The sequence below is a fragment of the Dendronephthya gigantea genome, unplaced genomic scaffold (genome assembly GCF_004324835.1).
Source record: "Dendronephthya gigantea isolate DGI-Jeju-01 unplaced genomic scaffold, DenGig_1.0 000034F, whole genome shotgun sequence".
In the NCBI taxonomy this organism is placed as follows: Eukaryota; Metazoa; Cnidaria; class Anthozoa; order Malacalcyonacea; family Nephtheidae; genus Dendronephthya; species Dendronephthya gigantea.
In genome coordinates, this window is record NW_021163044.1 from 1,939,286 (window position 1) to 1,960,973 (window position 21,688).

The 21,688-nt window shown below is 40.1% G+C and overlaps 2 protein-coding genes and 1 long non-coding RNA gene across 5 annotated transcripts; 2 read left to right on the forward strand and 1 right to left on the reverse strand.

The window, feature by feature from the left end:
- Positions 1 to 3,354: 3,354 nt before the first annotated feature.
- On the reverse strand, positions 3,355 to 5,573 carry LOC114525432. The gene is made up of 3 exons (XR_003687188.1): positions 4,819 to 5,573; positions 4,288 to 4,383; positions 3,355 to 3,630 (listed from the first exon to the last, which is right to left on the reverse strand). It is a non-coding gene; the product is annotated as an uncharacterized LOC114525432 (long non-coding RNA).
- Positions 3,584 to 11,427, forward strand: LOC114525431. Of its 3 annotated transcripts, XM_028546766.1 has the most exons (4): positions 3,584 to 3,602; positions 5,588 to 5,684; positions 8,776 to 8,886; positions 9,604 to 11,427. In XM_028546766.1, exon 4 carries the CDS (start codon positions 9,629 to 9,631, stop codon positions 10,910 to 10,912), a length of 1,284 nt encoding a protein of 427 aa, XP_028402567.1. In that variant the 5' UTR covers positions 3,584 to 3,602; positions 5,588 to 5,684; positions 8,776 to 8,886; positions 9,604 to 9,628; the 3' UTR covers positions 10,913 to 11,427. The 3 variants fall into 3 exon arrangements, with proteins under 3 accessions (XP_028402567.1, XP_028402565.1, XP_028402568.1); XM_028546764.1 differs by lacking the exon at positions 3,584 to 3,602 and having other exon boundaries at positions 5,580 to 5,684; XM_028546767.1 differs by lacking the exons at positions 3,584 to 3,602; positions 5,588 to 5,684 and adding an exon at positions 6,582 to 7,185.
- A 621-nt stretch (positions 11,428 to 12,048) lies between these two features.
- On the forward strand, positions 12,049 to 21,548 carry LOC114525533. Its single transcript, XM_028546915.1, has 10 exons — positions 12,049 to 13,035; positions 17,061 to 17,208; positions 17,461 to 17,596; positions 18,100 to 18,320; positions 18,398 to 18,654; positions 18,816 to 19,105; positions 19,324 to 19,813; positions 20,118 to 20,296; positions 20,542 to 20,600; positions 20,892 to 21,548. Exons 1-10 carry the CDS (start codon positions 12,783 to 12,785, stop codon positions 21,286 to 21,288), a joined length of 2,430 nt encoding a protein of 809 aa, XP_028402716.1. The 5' UTR covers positions 12,049 to 12,782; the 3' UTR covers positions 21,289 to 21,548.
- The last annotated feature ends 140 nt before the right edge of the window (positions 21,549 to 21,688 follow it).

The window sequence follows — 21,688 nt, forward strand, 5'->3', positions numbered from 1 at the left end:
CACCCCACTGCAACTAATTGATCGAAGTTATGCCTAACAATTCGTCTCACAAATTCCATAACAAGAAAGCAATTTTCGCCCTCGAGATCAAGAAGACCTAATTGATACCCAGCTGTGAATCAGTTAGGTTTTATCAGAATAGTTCAAGACATTAGCCTCACGTACGAAACAAATTGCTCAAAATGCAGTGTTAGGTAAAGGTAAAAACTATCATCCTTTGGCGCTTACAGTTGAAGGTTCAGCGTTTAAAAGACAATCTTTATTGCATGAGCTGTTTACACGTCTTAATAATTGCGCCAAGATGTTATCTACATGGCCAGAAAGGTGGTTTCTAAATATGTCATAACACGTCGATTTTTCCCACAATTTTCATCGAGTCAGCAATCAGGTTGGCTTTAATAGTTGACAGAAAATACCTGCAACTCTTTCGGGGGGCAATGCATGCTCAATACTTTAACTGACACCTTTGTGAAAACTCCCTAGTTCAATCCTAAAACCTTATTTGTGAGATCATTGCAGTTACTCGCTCTCCGCCAGTAGATATATTAGATGTCTAAAACTTACCCAAAATTACTCAAAAAAATGACAAGAAACAGCGACACAAATACTAAACGAACCATCTCGACGAATCACGTAAGAATTTCTTGACCAGCTTCACTGCGATAACCACTTGCCACAACACACCTGGTTAACTGTGTACGTAGAATATTGCTCCTGCCTATTTAATGACGTTTCCGGCGCAGGAGCGTGGGGACAAGGGGGCGTGGACATGGCAGCAGGGGGTGGATGATTGTGTTCAATACAAACCAATACACATTTCCTGAATACAAAATATGAGAAATGGGCATTGTATAAACTTGTAATATTTGGTGAGTCGTTTGAAAATAACTCTCACTGAAAATGTCGGCCGCGTACCGATTTAAAAGTGGGTATTTTCATGACAAAGTTGGTCTAAACACATTACACCCTCCCCCCCCCCATCGTGGCTTCTGCAGTTCGGAATTTAAGGAATTCCCGGAACAGCCCGCGATCCCCCGACTCCTTCCCCCGATAGATCGTGGGCTCTGGTTTCAGCAGAGCGAATACCCTGGAAACGAGGCTGGAATGCGGAAAGAGGGGCATACACCAATAAACCTGATGCATAATGACGTAAAAAGCTGTGACACCTGCAGGGAATTCTGGTCTTAGTAGTCACGGCGGGAAATTTTGAACTTAGAATTTTTCATTGTGACTACTACCAGAATTCCCTGCAGGCGTCACGGCTTGATACGTCATTATGCATAAGGTCTATAAACGTACAAAATTAAAGAATTCCTGTGTGATGTCTTATAATAATATTGTTGTAATTTGTAGTATTTCCCTCCCTTACTCATTTCCTCTTTTATACATCTCAGAAATTGAACGATTTCGGTCTCATTTTAAAGTTTCATCCAGACCTTATTTAGGCTTGCAACAGTTTCTCGCAAAATATGATCGAGGCTGTGTTTCAATCTGTCTACAATCATCTCATTTTTTTCACACGAACTTGAACCGCAGTCACTGGCGGGAATGAATCGATACCGGCTACGTCTCTATATTGGTCGACACCGCGGAACTTGGTATAGACTTAACCGCAATTCTCAATACTTAGACCGTTCAAACTTGGTGAGAAAAAAGATTTATAAATATTCAAGAAAATATGTCTTGCACAAAAGATTTGAAGCTTGCAAACGGTAAAAACGAATCGTCTGAATGAATAACCTTGTGTATAGTATAAGCCTCAAAATGGCCATTTCACAGCGGTCAGATGTGTATGATGAGCTGTCAAAAGATTGCAGAATGCGTATTCAGAGGAAAAATTGAACTTTTTTAAGATATTCAAAATGTTTCTCTTTTAATAGCGGTACTGAAATGCACAATTGTGAGCCAGCGATTAGATTTTCGGGTTGAAACGTCTTATAAACACCAATTTCTGCGGTGTCATATTGGTTCATGTCATATGACATACGGTTTGCATTTCTATGCATATATAATGCCTTACACGACCAATAAAAATACGACCTCACCGGTGTTTACTACAAGTACCCAGTTTGCGGTTTCCGTCTGCAATGATTTGCATATAGACTGATGCAATAATTACTATTGAACGAAACAAACTTACTACGCAGCGACTGATGATAAACGTAAAACAAGTGACGAGAAGTACTTCATGGATCTTGACAAGAAACGAGCGACCTTCGACAGTGTTGAGAAATTCACCTTTGATGGCTTAGAACAGGACGTGAAAGTTGTAAGAGTTCATGACGGCGACACTGTGTACGTCGTAGCCGACTACAATCAACAGCTCGTCAAGTTGAAATGCCGCCTAAAAGGGATCGATTGTGCTGAATTGAAGCAGGGCTCGCTTGACACAGAAGGAAGAGATGGCTTTTGCGCTCGCGATTTCCTCGCCCATCTTTGCATGGGTTTGAAAGCGAAGGATTTCGACGAGAATCGCAAACGTGAAGATAAGAAGGAACTAGAGAAGAAACTGAATGGTAGCCAGACGTTAGTTTACGCTTCCTTCGGTGACTTTGATTGTTTTGGTCGAGTGTTGGTCACGTTGAAAAAGGAAAAAAGTTCCCGGAAAAGTTTCAGCGAAATCCTGCAGGATCATGGCTATGAAAAAGACAAACGAGAGAAGACAAGATCTATTCACAAATAGCTTGAATTTTCATGGAAACTAACGAACAAATATTAGAAATACAGTAGAGTTTTCCAGGAAATTGAATCAGCTGTTTATTTTAATATAATATATTTGCATGTAAGCATTTGAGTAAATCTCTGCAACCTCTTTGAAGTCGTTGTAACTTGTATGTATTTCTCGTTATATAACACAACAGCATGCTAATAACGTATTTTTAAAAAAACCAGCATGCAGCACTGGTAATTCAGGTTTTTGAAGATAAAAACCTTTATTTTCTTAGATATCTATGTTAATTTCAACTAGGAAGTTAAGCTATCGTGGGTGGCGAAGTCACGACGTATATAATATTTAAAAAGATGCGTTAGTTGGCTACTAATATTCTCCATATGGAATTTAGAAAATTCAAGCTGGGAGAATGATGACACGGCATGCCGTGTGGGCCATATTGGCTGCCAGCATGACTGATGATTTAACGCGATGTGACCGAATGCGATCGTTCAATATTGGTAGGGTGAAAATAAAATTAAATCCATCGTCTTCTGGACAACCTCCGAAAGAGACTCCTTCAGTCAATACTGAAGAATAGGTAAACAAACACGAAATCAAGCTTTTATTCGCAGGAGAGTACCTTTTAGGTGGTTGTATATAATAATCAATTCGGTTGAATACGAGTGGACGTTTCATGATATATGCAGACGTGGCATAGTAGCTTTCAGACAGATGACAAACAATGGTGTCCATTTCCATTTGTGCGAAATTTTATTTGTGATACATGTTTTTTCTCCCAGGAATGCTTAATTTTATATAAAGATTTCATAAAAAATTGACAATCGCACATGCGTTCACAAAATCAATCAATTTTTTTAGGTCTTTTCAGGTCCTTGAACACAAAATCATCCGGAAGACGCAGTCATCTTTTTCCCTTTAACGCCATGTTGTAAGTTGCACTGCCCTCTTCCTCACAACTGAAAATCAGAGTAACAAAGAACAATAGTGTATGCTTATCCTGTAACCCTGGTATCCGCTTAGGTTAAAATGAACTATATTCGACCATGGAAGATAACATAAAATAAGTGTATCATCAATATATCCATGCATGGTTTGACTATTCTTTCTACTACTATAATGTTTTTTAATCATCACGGCTTGGGGCAGTCCGCCCCTTGTACTGATTGACGATAGTCATATTAACTTTGTGACCCCCTTGACCACCGCCATTCGACACTTTCTCAAAGATAGCAGACACTTCAAACTTATCAAATCAGATGTGTGTGCTAAACATCTCCTATTCCTATACGCGAATCAGTCCAGTTCTCTACAACGTTTCCTCTTTCGGTTCCAACAGAAATCTAGAATCCTTGAGGCTTGAGCAAACTTTACTGATAAATGACTGAATGATACCGAATTGTGATTTGTGAAGTAAATGAAAGATTTGATCCTTGGATTACAACAACGAACTAGGTCAAAAAAACTCTGGGTACGAGGTTAGGTCCTCTCACGCGCCGAACCTAATGCAAATGAGCTCAAACTCACATTTAACATTATCCATTCCCCACCACCAGAATTCTTTACAAGAGTGAACAAGTTTGTAAAACAAAACTCAGAGTTACGCTACAACTCACTTGTTTTCTGCGTAATGCACTGGTCCTTCAGCTTTCTGGTTTTTAAAAACAGGGCGTCTTGCCGGTCTATAACGTCTGGTCCCTTGAAATCCGAAACTGGAAAATACGTAGCTATGTTTAGTTAATTTCCATTTCGGGATTCGACTTCAATCTTGTGTCAGTGTAACTGATGCCTAACCAAACATAAAATCAGCCCGTTGAAAGCATGTGGTCTGGCAGCCGAAGGCTCGTAAAAATAAATATTTTTCAACCAGAGAACGTCTCATGAAATCAATATTTTTAATCCGGTCTAAAAAGTAATCCAACTTTAATAAGCTGCGGTTTGTAAATGAAATTCGTTTAGTAAACGATGTATTTTTCACGCATGATAATAGATCAGGCCATTTGTTGGTACGCACGGTGCAAATCTCGTATTGGCAGTAACATTGTGAAAAATGAAAATAATATGAGAATAAGTTATAAAAATTGAGCACTTTTGGTACATATTTCTTTGTTTTGGTTGCCCGTTTACTAAAACTATCCACAACTTACCCAGACTCTGTAGTTGAAAAAAGGGCAACAAAGAAGACAAAGAATAGCGCAAGAACCAAACGATTCATCTTCGGAACGAATATGATGTTTCAACTGGCCGTGCACGTCGCAACACTTGTGCCTTAGGTTGTTGGCCCTGTCGATTTTAATATGCAGCGCTTCGGTATGCCACAGGGGGTATGTCTCTACACCTGTGAACATTAACATCAGCCACTCAGCCAATAGTCGCTGAGTGGCCGGCCTTGCTCTTTAAACACAGCATAGGACAGCCTTGTACTGACTGACGATAGTCATATTAACATCGAGAGTGTTGTTTCCGTAGGCAAAGTTTTGTGCCGGACCCCTTGGCAACCGCCATTCGATGCTTTCATAAGACGCCAGACACTTGAAATTACCAAATCAAATGTGCGTGCTAAATCCCCTATTCTCCTCTTCTGGTTCCACTAGAAATCTAGAATCCTTGAGCCTTAAGCAAACTTTATACTAATAAATCCTCTGTTTTTTAACTTATCGAACCACTGTGATCGAACAATAACTGAATGATATCGAATTGTGAAGTAAATGAAATATTTAAATATTTTTTATCCTTTCATTACAACAACTAATTCACATAGATTGTTTTATTTGTTTGCATGCATGACTGATTTTTACCCCTTCGAGTAACGAATCATTTTGTTTACATCGCTTCATTGACCAGCTGTTTCAAACGTTCCTTTATATCTTCGTCATGCATCATGCACACATACTCATTGCCATGTCAAATTGCCAGAAGAGAATTGGTAAATACAGCAGAAGAGCTTGTGATTGAGATGAACACGTTTGAGATACTATGACAATGACCAGACTTGGATAATCTGTGACAAAAGGTCAGTATAACAGCCATTCTTCATTATAACCGTGTGTTTCTAACTTATTACTAAGCTTGACACCATGCAGAGACTGAAGTAAATATTACAATTCCGGTATATCTAAATACGTATACCAGCCCAGCTAAAATTATCAGGCAATGGTATTATGGTAGTCCTGTATGTACCGATAAATGTAAAACTCTCATCTGCCAGTCTGCCGGCTGTAGCTGGTAGCCTTGCGCTTTGCGGTTGTTATACCAGGTTACCAAGTCCAAGTTAATGTGTTTGTCAGAATACACACTTTGGACCTAGGCTATATATGAAGCAATATAAATGACTAAATATATCATTGTCTTGTTCCGATGTTCAATCGTCATTGCTTTCAACTTTCACTTCAGGCAATCCTATAGACTCCCATAGATTTCTTATAATTTGCTGCCCGCTCACTAAAATGTTTCTCGAATTGCTTTCTGAACGAGTGTTATATAATATCTGTGCCTTAGTCGCATATTGTTCATGGGCATGGCAAAAAATCGTCGCATGGTTAAGTTGCAATACTTGGCTTGGCTGGCTTTCATATCGAGTAATAATCAAATGCCCAACTATATATCAGTCTGTTCTCGCGACTGATTCAATTTCGTGGTATGCAACCACTTCTGATTGGGATGTTTCGAGGGTGTTTTATAGTCTGTTGACTTCAGTCTTGCAATGTATATGGGCAGCAAATCAAATAAGCGAATGAATACATGCAGTACCGCTTAATACGTGTCTTTCCGATTCGTCAAAAGTGAATCTAGTGGATCTGACGGAAAAATTTGGATCGTATCATCGACTCATCGTGTGAATGTGAACAAACCTTGCTTAAAAAAAATTTCTTAAGCTTATTTGCTTTGACGGTGTACATTTCAATAATTGAATAATTTTTAAAGGCTTGATTACGCCTCGCTTGATTTAGTTGATTACGCCTCACTAATTCCTTATTGCTTTACTCAGGCTAGTTTTTCATATATGCCTGACATACTCGTTGTAATCACCGCCGTCGTAATTCGCTATAGTTTGTTGTTTTGCGAAATCTGACATATGAAAACCGAATTACAACAACACACACATCACAACATGTGAATTACAACGAATTATGTTTGTGCATGAAAACCAGCCCTTATAACCAACTAACTGATAAATTCAGGCTCGCGTAGCAGATTTTATAAACGCAATCATGCTTTGAAATAAAAATGTTTCTGCCAAACTGTGATAAACGGCCGAAGGTGCATCGATAGATCTATTAGAAATTCCGTTGAAAATCCGGAAATACTGGTTTGTCATTCTACTCGCCAGTCGCCACAGGAATCAGGCAGAGTCAACACGGCTCACGAGTGGTTGCGGTCGTTCCATCCTTCACAATGTCTTTATATAGCTATGAAATATCTTTGTTGTGTTCTACGGTTTAAAATGTCACCCTCGCGTTGGGAATTAATTTGAGAATCGAGGAACATAACCCAACAGTTTAAGGCATCACATGGTAGGTTGAATAATACATATATTACGTCTATACCGGGTTGTATATTTGGCGAATTTCTGCGAGGAATGTATTGTCTCCACGTGCGACTGCTCATGCAGCCACACTAGAACATATGTAGCTCAGTGACACATGTAGTCTCCGGTAGTCAAAGACAAGCGAGTTGAAATATTCAGACGATAAAAATTTTTCCTGTGTTGAACGATAAGCAACTAGTCGTACAATAGATGTTTCTATTCTATTGGAAGGCTGAGCTCTTTCAGGGACGGCGAAGTCTCACAGGGTCTACCTTCATATAGCGAATTGATACATATATATTCTTTAGTTTGTAAGCAAAACTCCTGGACTGACCTGCCGACAATGGGGACCTTAAGAGACAGGGACCGTGTTGGGAACCCAGTTTTAATTAGTTTTACATACAGCTCTGACCTTGTTGACCAAAAGAGGTCGATAATTTTCATTGCTGTTGTGAAACTGTGGAAATGAAGGCATGCAGTTTTAGTGTATTATACTTCACGCGTCCGCGTCGTAGATATGGTGTATCTTATAAAGGTCCCCAAAAAAACTCTACGCATGCAGCCTTGCCTATGTCGGACTGGCTATTTTGAAACGACCTTTACGAATACCAAGCCTGTGGTTATGGTCAAGGTGGATGGACCACTAACGTGGAAAGCATTCAGAAATTATATCAGATACTATCATGATTAATGTCTTACAATCCACGAATCACTTGGTCAAATTCATAAATAATGATCATAAAGTTGCGCTGTAAGTTGGGATGATCAAATATACACGTTTAAATCGAAATTGTATTATCGCTCAGAGACAGACTATTGTATATTTTTAATTTTTTTCATTTTCTGAAGACGCATTGATTCAGATAAAGTTTCATAAACATATCTTACATTTCGCCAAAGATCAAAGTTCATATGAAAATATTTTTCCGTTAATAATAAAACGCGCATTTTTGTAGACAATTTTTACCAAAAAATGCTATAGTTTAGTCGTAGTTGATGCTTATCGATTATACCTCTTTGAAGTCCGCGGAAAACGATTTTATATCTCGTGTTACTTCGATTGCAAATTGCGCGGGGAAGCGCGCGAACATGCATAGATCTCAACAAACTAGACGTCAATCCATCGATGAGACATCCGCAAGCTTTATTTGGTGAAAAAGCGCTGTGCATCTGAGTCTGCAACACTGCATGGACACCGTAAAAGTCTTCAAGGATATCCGCACTGAAGTATTCCCTGATCAGTAGCGTAGCTTTTTTGACAATTTAGTTCCTCTATCTATGCTAAAATTTACTGACCACAATCAATTTCCAAAAGAACGACTTGAAATTTGCATTGCATCGTCACCCATAACTGTACCTACGACGATATATGTTTGAGAAGTTATATGTCACTTTGAAAATTGGCAAACAACAGAAACAAGTTATTCTGCAAGTATGCATGGGAAATAATTTGAGTATCGATTTCCGCATGCTATGCCAAATGCACGCAAATAAACGTCAATTAAGACGAATAAAACCCCAATCAGTGAGGGATTAAAGTTTTTTTTATGTTGGTAACGATGTGTGTTCTTTTCAGCTGTTGCAATGGATCGTTTTGTCAACTATGGTGACGAAGTTTGGAATTTTTTCTCAAGATCAATACGGGTTTAAGAAGACTTGCTGAATCAACTGAACCAGGAGTATCACGGTATATGTCAATAAAAACTTGTTACTTTTCCCCTGCATTTTTGCGCCCCGATCAAACAAAACTACTTAAGCAGTGTTCATCATGAAAGATAATAGATAAACGCGTTGGTGCATTGCAGTGATGTGGATGGATGAGCCACCTTTGTTAGAATTTCATGCTGGTTTGGGCGGTCTCCATGACGGCATGACCCGCTACCTCCTAAAAACTCTTGGCTATTAGAATGAATTATGCCAGAATTACCCGAATTGATTTTTCAGCACCCATAGTGACCCCCACTTTTCAAGTGGCCGCATTTTCTCAACAGCATCCTTTCCCTGTATCATCTTTGAGGTGTCTCCCCCCCTAGTAATTCCAAGGCCAAACTTCTGTCTCACTCGCATAAAAGCAAAAAGATCGTTTGTGGTTCAGCTTTTTGTATGTAACTCGTTAAGTTACTCATTTAAGTTAAGTTTCTCATTGGTTTACCCTTGGGTAAAATTGATAGTTATTCGTCTATTTTGAGAAATCAGATATGTCCTGAGAAAACGAATGTTTCCGTTTCCGAATCTCATTTCTTTAACAAACGAATGGGGTAGCTTTACGACAATCTCTTAAGCGTTTTCTTAGATATATTTAAGAAGAGAACGAAGTGAATTTACCATTTCTTTGAATAGAACTTGTTTACGGCAGCTGAGAAATATCAGATCTTCAAAAACCATCCATCTTGCTTTATTACAGGGCGCGACATTCTCGGCACGTCAAAATGAAGGTCACCAGGCTGACTACCATGAAACCATGGGTCCTCATCTTCCTCGCGATCCGAAATTTTCTCGATGGCGCCGAAGAGTATTTCATTACGCCAACCGCATGGTATTATATCAAATCTTTGGGAGGCACTCGAGAATTTCTCGGATTTGTACTCTCCATATATGGCGGTGCGGCCGTCGTCGCCGGCCCGGTTCTCGGAAAGTTTGCCGACCACTTTGGCTACATAAAATGCATCGTCATTTTTTGCTACGGTCTGAAGGTAACTGGAAATTTAATTTATTCAATACCCGCCTCAGTATACTGTCCTCTGATTGGCCGAGCCTTGAGCGGGTTTTCTATTGGTTCTACTGGAATACTCTACGGTCAGTTGGCTTTGTACACCTCAGACAGATCGCGTCCGAAGGCGTTTATCTTCATAAATGGCATGTACTGTTTGGGCACCGTATGTGGACCAGCTCTGAGCAGTTTTCTGGTTTTCGACGTCGATATTTTTGGCTGGAAAATAAATCCTGGTAATTCGTCCGGCGTTGTACTGGTAATAATATGGTCGATTTCGTTAATAGTATCGTTTTGGTTGCCGTCCGAGTTTGGAACTAGCAGCCAATTAGATAAGACGATCGTTTCGTTGGATGACGACGATGATGCCTCGAGCAGTTCCGATGATGGCGATTCGTATTTTAGGCCCTCGAAACCGCATCCAAAGCACACGATTTTCTGCGTGTTTTTCATCATTTTCTTAGGACAATTTTTCCCAACCATCGTGACATTCTACACCCCACTTTTAGCTCAAGAACACTTCCATTTACAGTTCCTGGACGTAAAATTGCTTTTCCTTGCAAGTTCCATACTATCACTAGCGCTTTTTCTCGTTCTATACCTCGCTACAGGTTGCTTTGACGAACTAAAACAAGCGTGTTTAGCATTTCTTATGCAAATCATTGCGATTATGTTGCTCACGTACTTCGCTTTTTACTGGGACGAAGTCTACTGGTATGACAGTTACCTGCTTGTCCCCTACATCGCCTTTGGCCTACAGAATTTCATATTTGCAATTGGCTGTTCACTCCTTGCAAGAATCACGGACCCGAATATGGCAGGATTTTACCAAGGTTCATCCTTCTCTGTCGACCACCTTGGATTCGTATTCGGGAGGATAATTTCTGCGTTTATATTTACGAAAATCCCGCTACTTCTCTACTGCGTAGGTCTCAGTCTTTTATGGTTCGCTGGAAGCGTTTGGTTTTCATTGGAATGTAAAAAGATATTCAATCTGAAGTGAATTCGTGTCAAATAACGCTGCAACGATTTCGACCAGCCCGTGTCATGGCTCGAAAACTTCCCGAGTTTTTACAAAAGAAACATTTTATGGATTTTTAATGAAATGACGCCGTTCAATTTTGACATTTCAGAATTAGAGTGGTCACCACCGTTAAACGGTGATCGAATCACACAATCCACACAAGTCTGTTCTGTTAGTTTTCATGACTTGTTTTGTAGGCAGCCCAAATTGGCGTGATAAATTCAACGCGAGAAACTACTGATGTAATAATATGTTATTATTCGATGCTAACACAGCGAAACATTCCTCGCGTTAAAAATATCACGCAAATTTGGGCTACTATGCTTGTATAGAAAAAACTGAAACATATTATAACAATTTATATCATATGAAGACCTCTGTTGACCGCTAAAAACCCTTGATTTACAAGCTCGATTTCAACGACTACACGTCACCATCATACACCATCATTTTTCCTTTCGAGATTCCCTGCCATACAATATAATATTTGAATGAGTACATGACGTCACATGGGCTGTTCCCCTCCACCGCCACACCCACGGACCCACCCTCCCCGCTCAGCATCATTTCGCCGTAACGGCCGTAGTTTCATTTGAACGCGTAACCTGACATTAAAATTCTTCAAATTTTTCCGTCCGGCGCCAATCATGGTGGCGCCTCGTGAGATTGCGAGGGCCCGACCTTCACAACCCTTGCTCGCGTGCAGAGCCCCAGAGCTGTTGTGCATAACCGTAAAACGCGAGATATTGCGCATTTGCGCTACCGAATATAAAACTTTAAGAAATCGTTACCGACAATTTTCGTACTGGAAACCCCAAAGTGCGACTCGTGTCTATATTTTAGCATTACATTTCATAGTGATCAAATTTCAGTCAATACAAACCGCAAGGCCAAGGACTGCTGTATCAAATATGAATGGGATACGAGCAATAGACTTATAGTATCGTCAAATTCATTAAGTGAGTAACCACGTGTAGAATTGTTTTACGGTAAATCGAGTGTCATTCGCGGTTTGAATCGATGCATTTTAGTATTAACCCGTTGTTTTTCATAGAGATCAATTATCAATCGCTGTGAACATGCATGGCATGAATAGTTGAGAGTTGCAGACTTGATGTTTGAAGTCTCGTCAACCCAGACATTGATCAGTTCCGTGATCAATTTCTTTGAAATTGATCCGATTCACGTTACTGCGGAAACCTTGTCGCGGTTGAGTTCGGTCGAAATGCTTTGTTTACATACGTCGTTTACTCTTTAATCACTTCGCCGACAATACTCGACCAAAGATATCCGCAGACTTTACGTTTCCTGAGACAATTTTTGTTTACGACAAAGGCCGCGTTTGTGAAATCATTGATCGCTGCCTTATACCATAAGGAAGGAAACCTATACCAGTGGAATTCACCTTGTTAGGCCACTCTGAGTGAGTCGAGCTACATTGAAATACTGTGAACGTGCTTCGAATTTCTCTATTACGTCACGCGTAGCTATATTGTTACCCTCTTCGAAGCCGTAAAAAGCGTGCTGAAATATTATCAAATATACCTTCGCTATTTGGCCATTTACGAACTTCGCCGTTTACAACGGTTGTGATGATTGTTTGGGCATTGCGATTTGTTGTTTGTAATGTGTTTTTGTAACTGCGTATACTCCACGCATAAATACTGTACTGTAGCGCATCGAGTTCATCAGTCGTATTCAACGAATTAACAGCTAGAGTTCTTGCCATCTGAAGTAATTGCATGCAAATCGCTGCAGAAGAATCTCGGAAGGACAAAGAGCAACATCAACGGGTGACCTTTTGCCGTTTTCCTTTGTAATTATTCGTTCGTTGCTCGTCGTTTAAAAGATGGCAAGGAACAGCCGTACGGAGTTTTTGGCTAAAGAAATGCGTCCACTTTCTGGCGTACCTGATGTGGCCGAAAATGAACCACAAACGCAACGTGCAGGAAAGAAAGTCTGCACGCTTCGTCCCTTCCGTACCACCCTGGAGCGAGTGATGGCATTTGCCATACTTATTTTGTTACTTGTGTGCGTGACTGTCGTGGTGTTGTATGCAACGAAGGATGGAAAAGATGCAACTACCACAGAAGACGAAATAGGTGAGTTTATGTAAACAGGCTGTGATAAGTGTTTAATTTAACAAAGTTTTTAGGCCCCGTTTACACTATACCGGATTGCTTCTGGAATGGGTCACATTTTGTAGCTGTTGAAAGGCAGTAAAAAATTTCACTGTCAGAGATCGAAACAAATATACCAAAACTATCAAAATAATAAGTATTTGCTTCTAACCATTGCCCTTTAAAGGCAAACGAAGATATCGTGACAAGCGAATCCGGTACAATGTGTTAACAGAAACATGCATGCTGCGATTTCAATGAATACAAAAGTAGATTGCGACCATATGTAGCCGTAACTTATGGTATAAGCATTCACCATATTAAACCTTGTGGCGTTTTCTTTGTGATTTTTATGACTTCCTAGCTGTTCTGAATAAAAATAGGATAGTTCCAGTTGGGCATGACAGTGTGCAGCTGTGAATTCGCAGGTTGCACAACGCCGTGCCGTTAATTGAGCAGTGACAACGTGCCGTAAAATTCAACAGAAACTAATCAGTTTGCTGTCATTAAAGAATTGCAGTTAGGGGAGAGCCCAATCTCAAACCTGTCCGCTTTTTCAATACAGTCTTTGCAGCCGTCATTCGAAACGGTGCCTTTGACAGATCCGCTCGACTCAAATTAATTGAGGTTACGAAACATGCACAACGTGTATAATATGTACTAATATATAGGCATCTCCACTTAAGTCCTAACATACGTTGATATCAGCTTTTCCAATCGTCATTCACCGTCATTTCTTTGCCAACGGCATTGTGTATATCCCATTTCGGTACAGCAAGGTGTATGGATTGTACATTCCATTCGCTGCAAGTCTGATATAAGATTACCAAATGGCTTAAAATCACTCGAAGAGATCAGTAAAAAAAGCCGAAACTCGTGCCTAAATTTCTGTTCATATGCAAATTTACAGTATACATTCAGAAGAATGATATTAACAGCATGTATAACATTGCAGTGAATTTTACAGGTCACATTTTTATATAAAAGATGGACACAATGTACCCAGGTTGCTCAGACGTCACCCCCTCGCATCCACTATGTTTTTTAGCTCTGTACAGACTGTTCTTGGTTAAAATTACATACACGATTTCCAATCGTTTAAAGGCATGGCAAGCTTCACGGATTTACTGCATGCAAATTTGAATGAGGCGTGTAAATTTTGCATAACATGATCGGCGCAATGAAGGATTTGAGATGGTAAATGTGCCTAGCAACAGAAAATCTCGTCTCGAAAATTTGTTAATTAAAAAGGTTTCCGTTGCATTGTACATAAACCTACAATTTGTCCAAGGGCTGATGTAAAGGGCATTAAACGACCCGCCGGTCGTCGTATTGAAAACGTCGGAAACTCTTGCAGAATTGTACGTTTTAATTGCAACCTGAAGTGCCACATTAAAAATTGCTCACGCAAAAATTTCTCAACTACAAGATAAACACATAAACATCAAATCCTTGTTTGATAGTTTAACTTTAACCCCCTTTATCTCATAACTCTTACCAACACGTATTTGGCTACTGTTTCTAATCAAACCACGAGTGTGTTTTGACGGACGGGAACAACTGCAACGCGTTAGGCTTGACGCGGTATTGTATATGCCGGCAAAGTTCGGCAAAATGCCGGAAAAGTTCGGCAAAATATCTGAAAGCGTCGTTGCGATGTGTCATTATGTCTAGTCGCCGACAGTACAGTGGCATTTTAAACATCAATAGTACACAATGACGTTCTAAACTTGCATAAGCTCGCTTATAGCTGCGAAATTTTCTGTGCAAATTTGAATTTTCGCCCCTGATACGGTTAGTGGCAAAACGACAAAGCATTGCAGATTAAGATATAGCTCATATAATTTCATATATGATACCATAACAGGTTCGAGTGGCGCTCCAATTATTGAACACATTCCTGAGTGAATAACCTAACCTCCTGTGTGCGAGGCGGGGGGGGGGGAGGGGGTTGGGGCAGAGGGAGAGGAAAACACAGTTCGTAGTTTCGTTCAAGTATATTCTCCTGGTCGAAATAGTGAAAAGATATGCTCATGCAAGATAGAATTGAAGTAGCTATATACTGTCAGTTGTGTCAGTTACGTACCGTGAAATAGTTTTTTTCTCATTATACTGACGCGAGGTAGTTAATATATAGCACGCTAATCTCTGCAATCTGTTTGTTTATACGTTTAAAGTCGAGGGCTTTGAAAGAATGTTGAACATCCCAATGTGATGACGTTTGCCTAAAAACGAGAGCTGGGACAAAATTGTCGATATTAAAACAAGTGCCACTCTAATCTTTACGTAGAAAAAAAAACCGAAAACGCGGTAATTAATAATTGCGAATGGCCGCTTTACCTGTGGGGCAAAAATCAGCTACTTGCATGTCATGGGATGGGACTCGTGCCATTAAAGTGATATCAAAGTTGGGGCAACTTATACTAGCTCTCTGGGTTTACAATTTTATCATCCATAATATATAACTACACCATTAACTCCAACACAAGCGTTACGTAACTGTTGCGTAACATCATTTGACTTTTGAGTACTGAATACTCTCTTTTCCAGATGCGAAATACTTCATGTAAAATTCAGCTGAGAGAATTGGCTTTAAATCGGAGAGCGTTGTTACTGGAGCTTTCAAAAAAACAATAATTCCTATAATTTCTATAATTACTTCAAGATGTTTATTTTGTTATATGAAAACATCAACTCTGAACCTCGCTCTGAACCGTCCAGTGTAATACCCACACTGATCTGTAAATCATTTGGATATCTTCTTGTGCTGTGACGTGTGCCGTATTGACACTTTGAAGTTTGACTGTTCACAATGCCAGCGGCTCATTGACAAATTTTTGCAACTTCAAAGTGTCACAAATTCCACGCAAATACTAAAGCCTTAAGCCATACCACTTGAATTGAGAAATCAACGCTTAACACGCCTTCTTTGGAAGGGAGTAAATATATCATACCTCTCAATGATATTGCAACCTGAATCGCGTTGACACTCGTGAAAGAAAAACATCCCGATGTTCTAAACCAAGGACCTTCACTAAGTGGACCGCACTCTCGCGATGTAAAGAGCGATGCTCAATATCCAGCCACTTGATCTTACGTTCTTTCGCATATGCATGTAGGTTTACAAAATACATATAAAACTCCTGAAAGATATTCGGGTTCGTCTTTACACTAGTGTTCAAATAAGCAATCATGTATGGACAAATGCAATTCTAAGTGTACTTTAAAAACAACAGCCAAGTCAAGTTACCAGGCATTTTACGATTCGATTTGTTCGTGTGGTATATAATGTGCACCGACCTCGAAGCATGCATGTGCAAATATCTTTAAAATATTTCAAATATGGCATATAGCATAAGTGTGCTTATATTCCCGCCACTTGGATCTTCCCACAGGCATAGGAAATACTTCAACCACTTTAGTAAATTGCCATCGAATTGCGAAAGTTCTAAGCCTTTGTGAGGTTTTCCAAACTGAGTTTTCCTCTGGCCATAAACGAAATTTGGCCAACAGAGTTTTATCATTTCGGCCGGCACTCAAACGGGAACAATTAATGTTGTACGACAAGAATTCAATTTTCTGTACTGAAGTTAAAATTTGCTTCGTTGTATGAAAACTTGCATGACCGTGAACTGTGATGTGGATATATAATACCATCTTCCCCAAAGCGTCATTGATTCTCCCAAGTCTGTGAGACAGCTTTAATAAGGTTGAACCTTAAAGGCCTTTTAATCAAGGACACCTATCGACAGCATGTCGCCTGCCCTCTCATATAGAAGAGTGAGCAAAAAAAGGGAAATAATAGACCTTTCTTATAACGACGTCAAACGGGGAAAGTCTGATGTTACACGAAATTTGATTGGCTCCACTAAACTATCGAGCCAATCAAACTTCGTGTAACATCATACATTGGAATCGTGTTTCATGCATTCCTTAATTTCATTTGTTGTTATTCTTTTCATATTGCCGAAGCTAAACTGTTTATTGTTTTTTAACTCTCGTTTTAGCCACTGCTTGTTCTTTTTCCAAAGAAGCACTACGTGTCGGTTTGGAGGAATTTCTGAGAAAAGTGCAAGACACTTATTACGAGTATCGTACTGTGGAATGGATTCCTGGTATGACCATACGCGATCATATTAGGAATATAAAAGAAAGGTCAGCGTAAGGTCATGATTGGGACAATTTGGGATATGTGGGAAGTGGGGGAGTAATTGTGGCAAGGATTCTAACCCCCTGCCAATAAGTGGGTCACTGCATTAAGACTTACAGAACCTAGCAGTACTGCTACCATGCACTGGTTACAACAATCGATACCAATGACTGCACAAGCCACTAGATTTAGGCCTGAGGTCAGGAATATCACTTTAATATCCAAGCCTACCTCTATGTATGGTCATTGTTTTCCAGATACAAACCAATGAATTTCACTCCGGAATACTTAAAAGAGAAAACTGACGCCACGTTGGCATTGCTTGAAGAAATCAACAACATGGACATCGACGAAGAGAAGTTGAAATCCAGAGAAGCTAAAGTCGTTTATCAGGTCAGTGAGAAACCTCGCGAAGTAAAACTGATTCTATAGAGCAGTAACGAAGGCCTCTCGACATTTAGTCCTGTCTCAGACGTTGAATTTTGCAAATGAACAAATGAAATTAAATTTTGGTAAAGTTAAAAAAACTATCAATACCCTAATGGTAGGGTACGTTGTGAGAAATCCTTGATCTCTTTCGCCGGTATTCTAAAAGCTCACTGACACTCAAACCCATTGAGTGAGAGTGAGCTCATCATCAATCATCTCAAAACGTTTCCATGATGGTAATTTCAGTCTCCATGACGGTAATTTCAGTCGAATAAGTGTTTGATTTCCAGTGTTTTACCTCAAATCTTTCCATTGATCTATCCAAGAAAAAAGTTTCCCATTGATCAGTAATAACAACATTTCAATGTCACACTCAATAAGTGTGAGTGAGCTTTTTGAATACAAGGGTTAATCTCCTTACTTCGGTCTGTGTTGAACTTTCACATCATTTTATGAACAAATTTTAGGTGAAGCAATTCCTGCAAACGACTTTTGCTTCTCCCTATGACGCAAATTTCTACAGTGGCGATTGGATGCTTGGTGTGAACCATTTCTGTTTTCAACCAATATGCCAACTAGGCCAGGAACTTGGTAATCATGCAAGATGGGTCAGGCCTAAAAACCTGGATGATTTAGAAAACATATTGGACATGATATACTTACATGGGGAAGCTGTGAAACAATACCAGTAGGTTATTAGATCTTTTAAGTCGAGAGTTTGAGTAAGAAAAGTCTAAAGGCATCTTCACGAATCCACTTTTTTAGGTCCAACGTACAACTCGGCGTCAAAACAGGAATGGTGCGCTCTGCATTTAACTGTAAAGCAGGTTTAGATGCATTTAAAGCTCGCTACAAGGAAATAACAAAGGAGAACGACCCCAAAGGAATATTGGACGAGTCGTTTGTTGTAGGTTTTCGCCATGGATTGTACATCAAAGATTTATCGGACGAGGATCATGAGGAATGGATGAAGATGAAGGGAAAATCTATTTCCGCCTCCATTGACGAAGCACTGGTTGAAGGTTAGTTTCTTTGACGCGTAAGTGTTTGTGATTTAAGACAATGTCGATGTATATTTATGGAGTATCCGCGTATCTAGTATTTTCTCTTTGAAAGCACACGACCAAATAGATAAAGAAACAAAAGATGAATGAAATACGTTTTGTCTTGCTGTTTTAACCAGGGCTAGGAAAACCTTTAACTGACTTTGTGGAGTATCTCGGCAAGAAGCACATACGGAATTGCCTACCCCAAGATCTTTCCAGTGGACTTGCGGGGATTCCGGTGGATCATATCTACATCGACGGCGCCCCGACGATTATCCCCACAACCAAGATCTTGCCAATAACCGGACAGAACCTGAGCGGAAAAGAAAATTACAAAAGTATTTTAACATCGTTCACAACGAGCGATATATCTCCTGAGGAAATCTACGAAATCGGAAAAGAGAGTCTGAGGAAACTTTTTCCGAAGGTATAGTCTGTTTGCTTCCCAGTGTGTCAGTGCCTGCTCAAAAAACCTCAATATATAGACTTCTTGTATTATACACTTCTTTTTCCAAAAGGTTTATTGAGGTTTTGAGATCGAATCTAAAAGGCAAAAGTCTAATATTTCGCTCATGTCCTAAAACGAACGTGGACCGTATTGTATTTTCAACAGCCAACATTTTCGGATCTTTTTCATATTTCCAGGCCATAGAGATTGCTCGGAACGTCACGGGGCAGTCGGACAACGAGACAGCGATTCGTGAATTCAGGAAACTTCTGAACTCATCCGAACAGTTCTTCAACGACGGACCATTTCCCGCCAATGAATCGGACCTCGCTGCGTTCAAAAATTGTTCGGACATCGAATCGGCGGAGAAAAATTGTCCGATACGATGGCAAGCCATGCAGAAGTGGGCTTCTTATGGTCGCCAAACGGCTGGAATGCTTGCACCAAAACTTATTCCGTTGTTTTACCACACAGGAAACAAGATCACCATTCCAAATTGTCCTATAGAATTCCGGCCGAATTTTAACCCATCGTTTGGCGCTCAGTCGTATTCGCACTCAGATACTGGTTGCACAGAACCTGCTTACATAAATATACCTTTTTTCCTCGACAATTTCGGGCCAAAATTCTCAGACTGGAGTATCATAGCTCATGAAGGATGGCCCGGACACCACACTCAGCTACAAGGTTGGTATCGTTATACCGTACTGTGACATTTCATACCAAACATATGCCATCACACCATACGATGAAGTACTATGCCATACCATGTTGTACCATGCCGTACCATGCCGTACCGTACCGTGCCGCACCGTGCCGTATACCGTACCGTGCCGTATACCGTACCGCACCGCACCGTGCCGCACCGTACCGTACCGTATCGTACCGTACCGAATTGTACCGTACCATTCCATCATGTATACCTTGCCACAAAGCGTCACATCACCCTATGCCAGTCCTTGTCATTCTATTTTCACCAAATATCCTACAGGTTCTTTGGAATATTTCAATGATCCGTGCGAGGATGTCTTAAAATGGTTGGATAAGAAGTCGAGATACAGTTACTTCACAGAGGGTTGGGCATTATACGCAGAAACACCTCTAGTATCTGAGAACACTGATACATACCACGGTCATCCCTTGGAAGAGTACGGAATGCTACAATGGGAGGTACATTGTACTACTGATTGTACTACTATAGGACAAATCACTACCACAAACATTACATAAGCTCTTCCTTTCCCCCGTTTTAATATTGCGTTCATAGAACCGCTGTACGTGCATTTTGTTACAACAGTTTGGAGAGGGAAAGTGGAGGAATACTGGAATAGGTGGATGAAATGCTATACGCAGTCCTCTATTTCTCTAACAGTCGTTAAATATGTAGAATTTATTGTTTTGCTTTCATTGTTCAGATATGGAGGACTTTACGATTGATTGTGGACACTGGACTCCATTACCGTGGAATGACAAGGTTGGTCGACAATATTTATTGTCACTACGTCATTGCTTCTGTTATCTTTTTAAAAAAAGAAACATTTCTACAGAAAAATATTTCATATATTTGCATGTTGTCGTAAAAACGCTGCATGCATACATGTTTATAAATCTAATTTTTAATGAGGACCAGGGCCGTTGCCAAGATTCTTTCTGTAGCAGCACACAAGAGCAGTAGGGACTAATAACGTGAAATTTGGGGGGAGCAACTGCCCCTTTCGATCGTGCGGCCCTAAACACTGTGTTGAATGTTACGCTTTTTTTCCAGGACAGAAGCTATTGAATTATTCTCAAAATACGCGTGGGATGACAGCGACTTCACACACAAGGAGGTGACTCGGTACCAGGGTGGACCTGGACAGGCGACCGCATACAAATTGGGTCAGCAGAAAATCGTCGAGATGAGAGAATATTGCGAGCGAAAGCTTGAGGCGAAGTTTAATCTACAGGACTTCCATTACCAAATTCTGTCCATTGGCTCGGCGCCAGAGAGCTACATCGATAAACATATAAAGAAATACGTGAAATGCTTAGACGATGAGGAGGAGTCTGATGAAGATGAGTGTAACGAGATTCTCTATCCGATGCACAAAGCGAAGACTTCAGTGTATGCCGAGGGGGGGTACGAGCAGTTCACTAGACCATCTTCTTTTAATTATGTTTAGACTGACCCACTCCTCCATGGAGATGATACGAGCCCCATCATTAATCTTCTTTAAGCCCCGCTGTTATAAACTAGATTCCCTACTCGTAAATAATTCAAAAAAGAAAAGATGGATATCTAGGGTGACTAGGAGAACTCGTGATATAGATGTATATACTGTAACAGGGACATTGCAGGATAATATAGTATGGTATGGATGCTGTTCGTAATCATCAACTTATATATTGTAACTTAGATTATTTAACATTATTAATATTTAATTTCAACGTACATTCGTGACTCCGTTTCTGAATGATAAACTGTGTCTGTGCGTGACCAGTTGCAATCGATATCTTGCCCGTGACAATAAACGATCGGCGGTGCATTTGATTTGCCATACATGACGTATCTTCAGCTCTCGT

Excerpts from the sequence above, each read along its gene's own strand:
- LOC114525431 (XM_028546766.1), top strand. The coding sequence starts at position 9,629 with ATGAAGGTCACCAGGCTGACTACCATGAAACCATGGGTCCTCATCTTC.
- LOC114525533 (XM_028546915.1), top strand. The coding sequence starts at position 12,783 with ATGGCAAGGAACAGCCGTACGGAGTTTTTGGCTAAAGAAATGCGTCCA. Across the intron at positions 17,209-17,460 it reads ATTAGGAATATAAAAGAAAG|ATACAAACCAATGAATTTCA; the intron begins GTCAGCGTAAGG and ends ATTGTTTTCCAG. Across the intron at positions 19,106-19,323 it reads TGAGGAAACTTTTTCCGAAG|GCCATAGAGATTGCTCGGAA; the intron begins GTATAGTCTGTT and ends TCATATTTCCAG.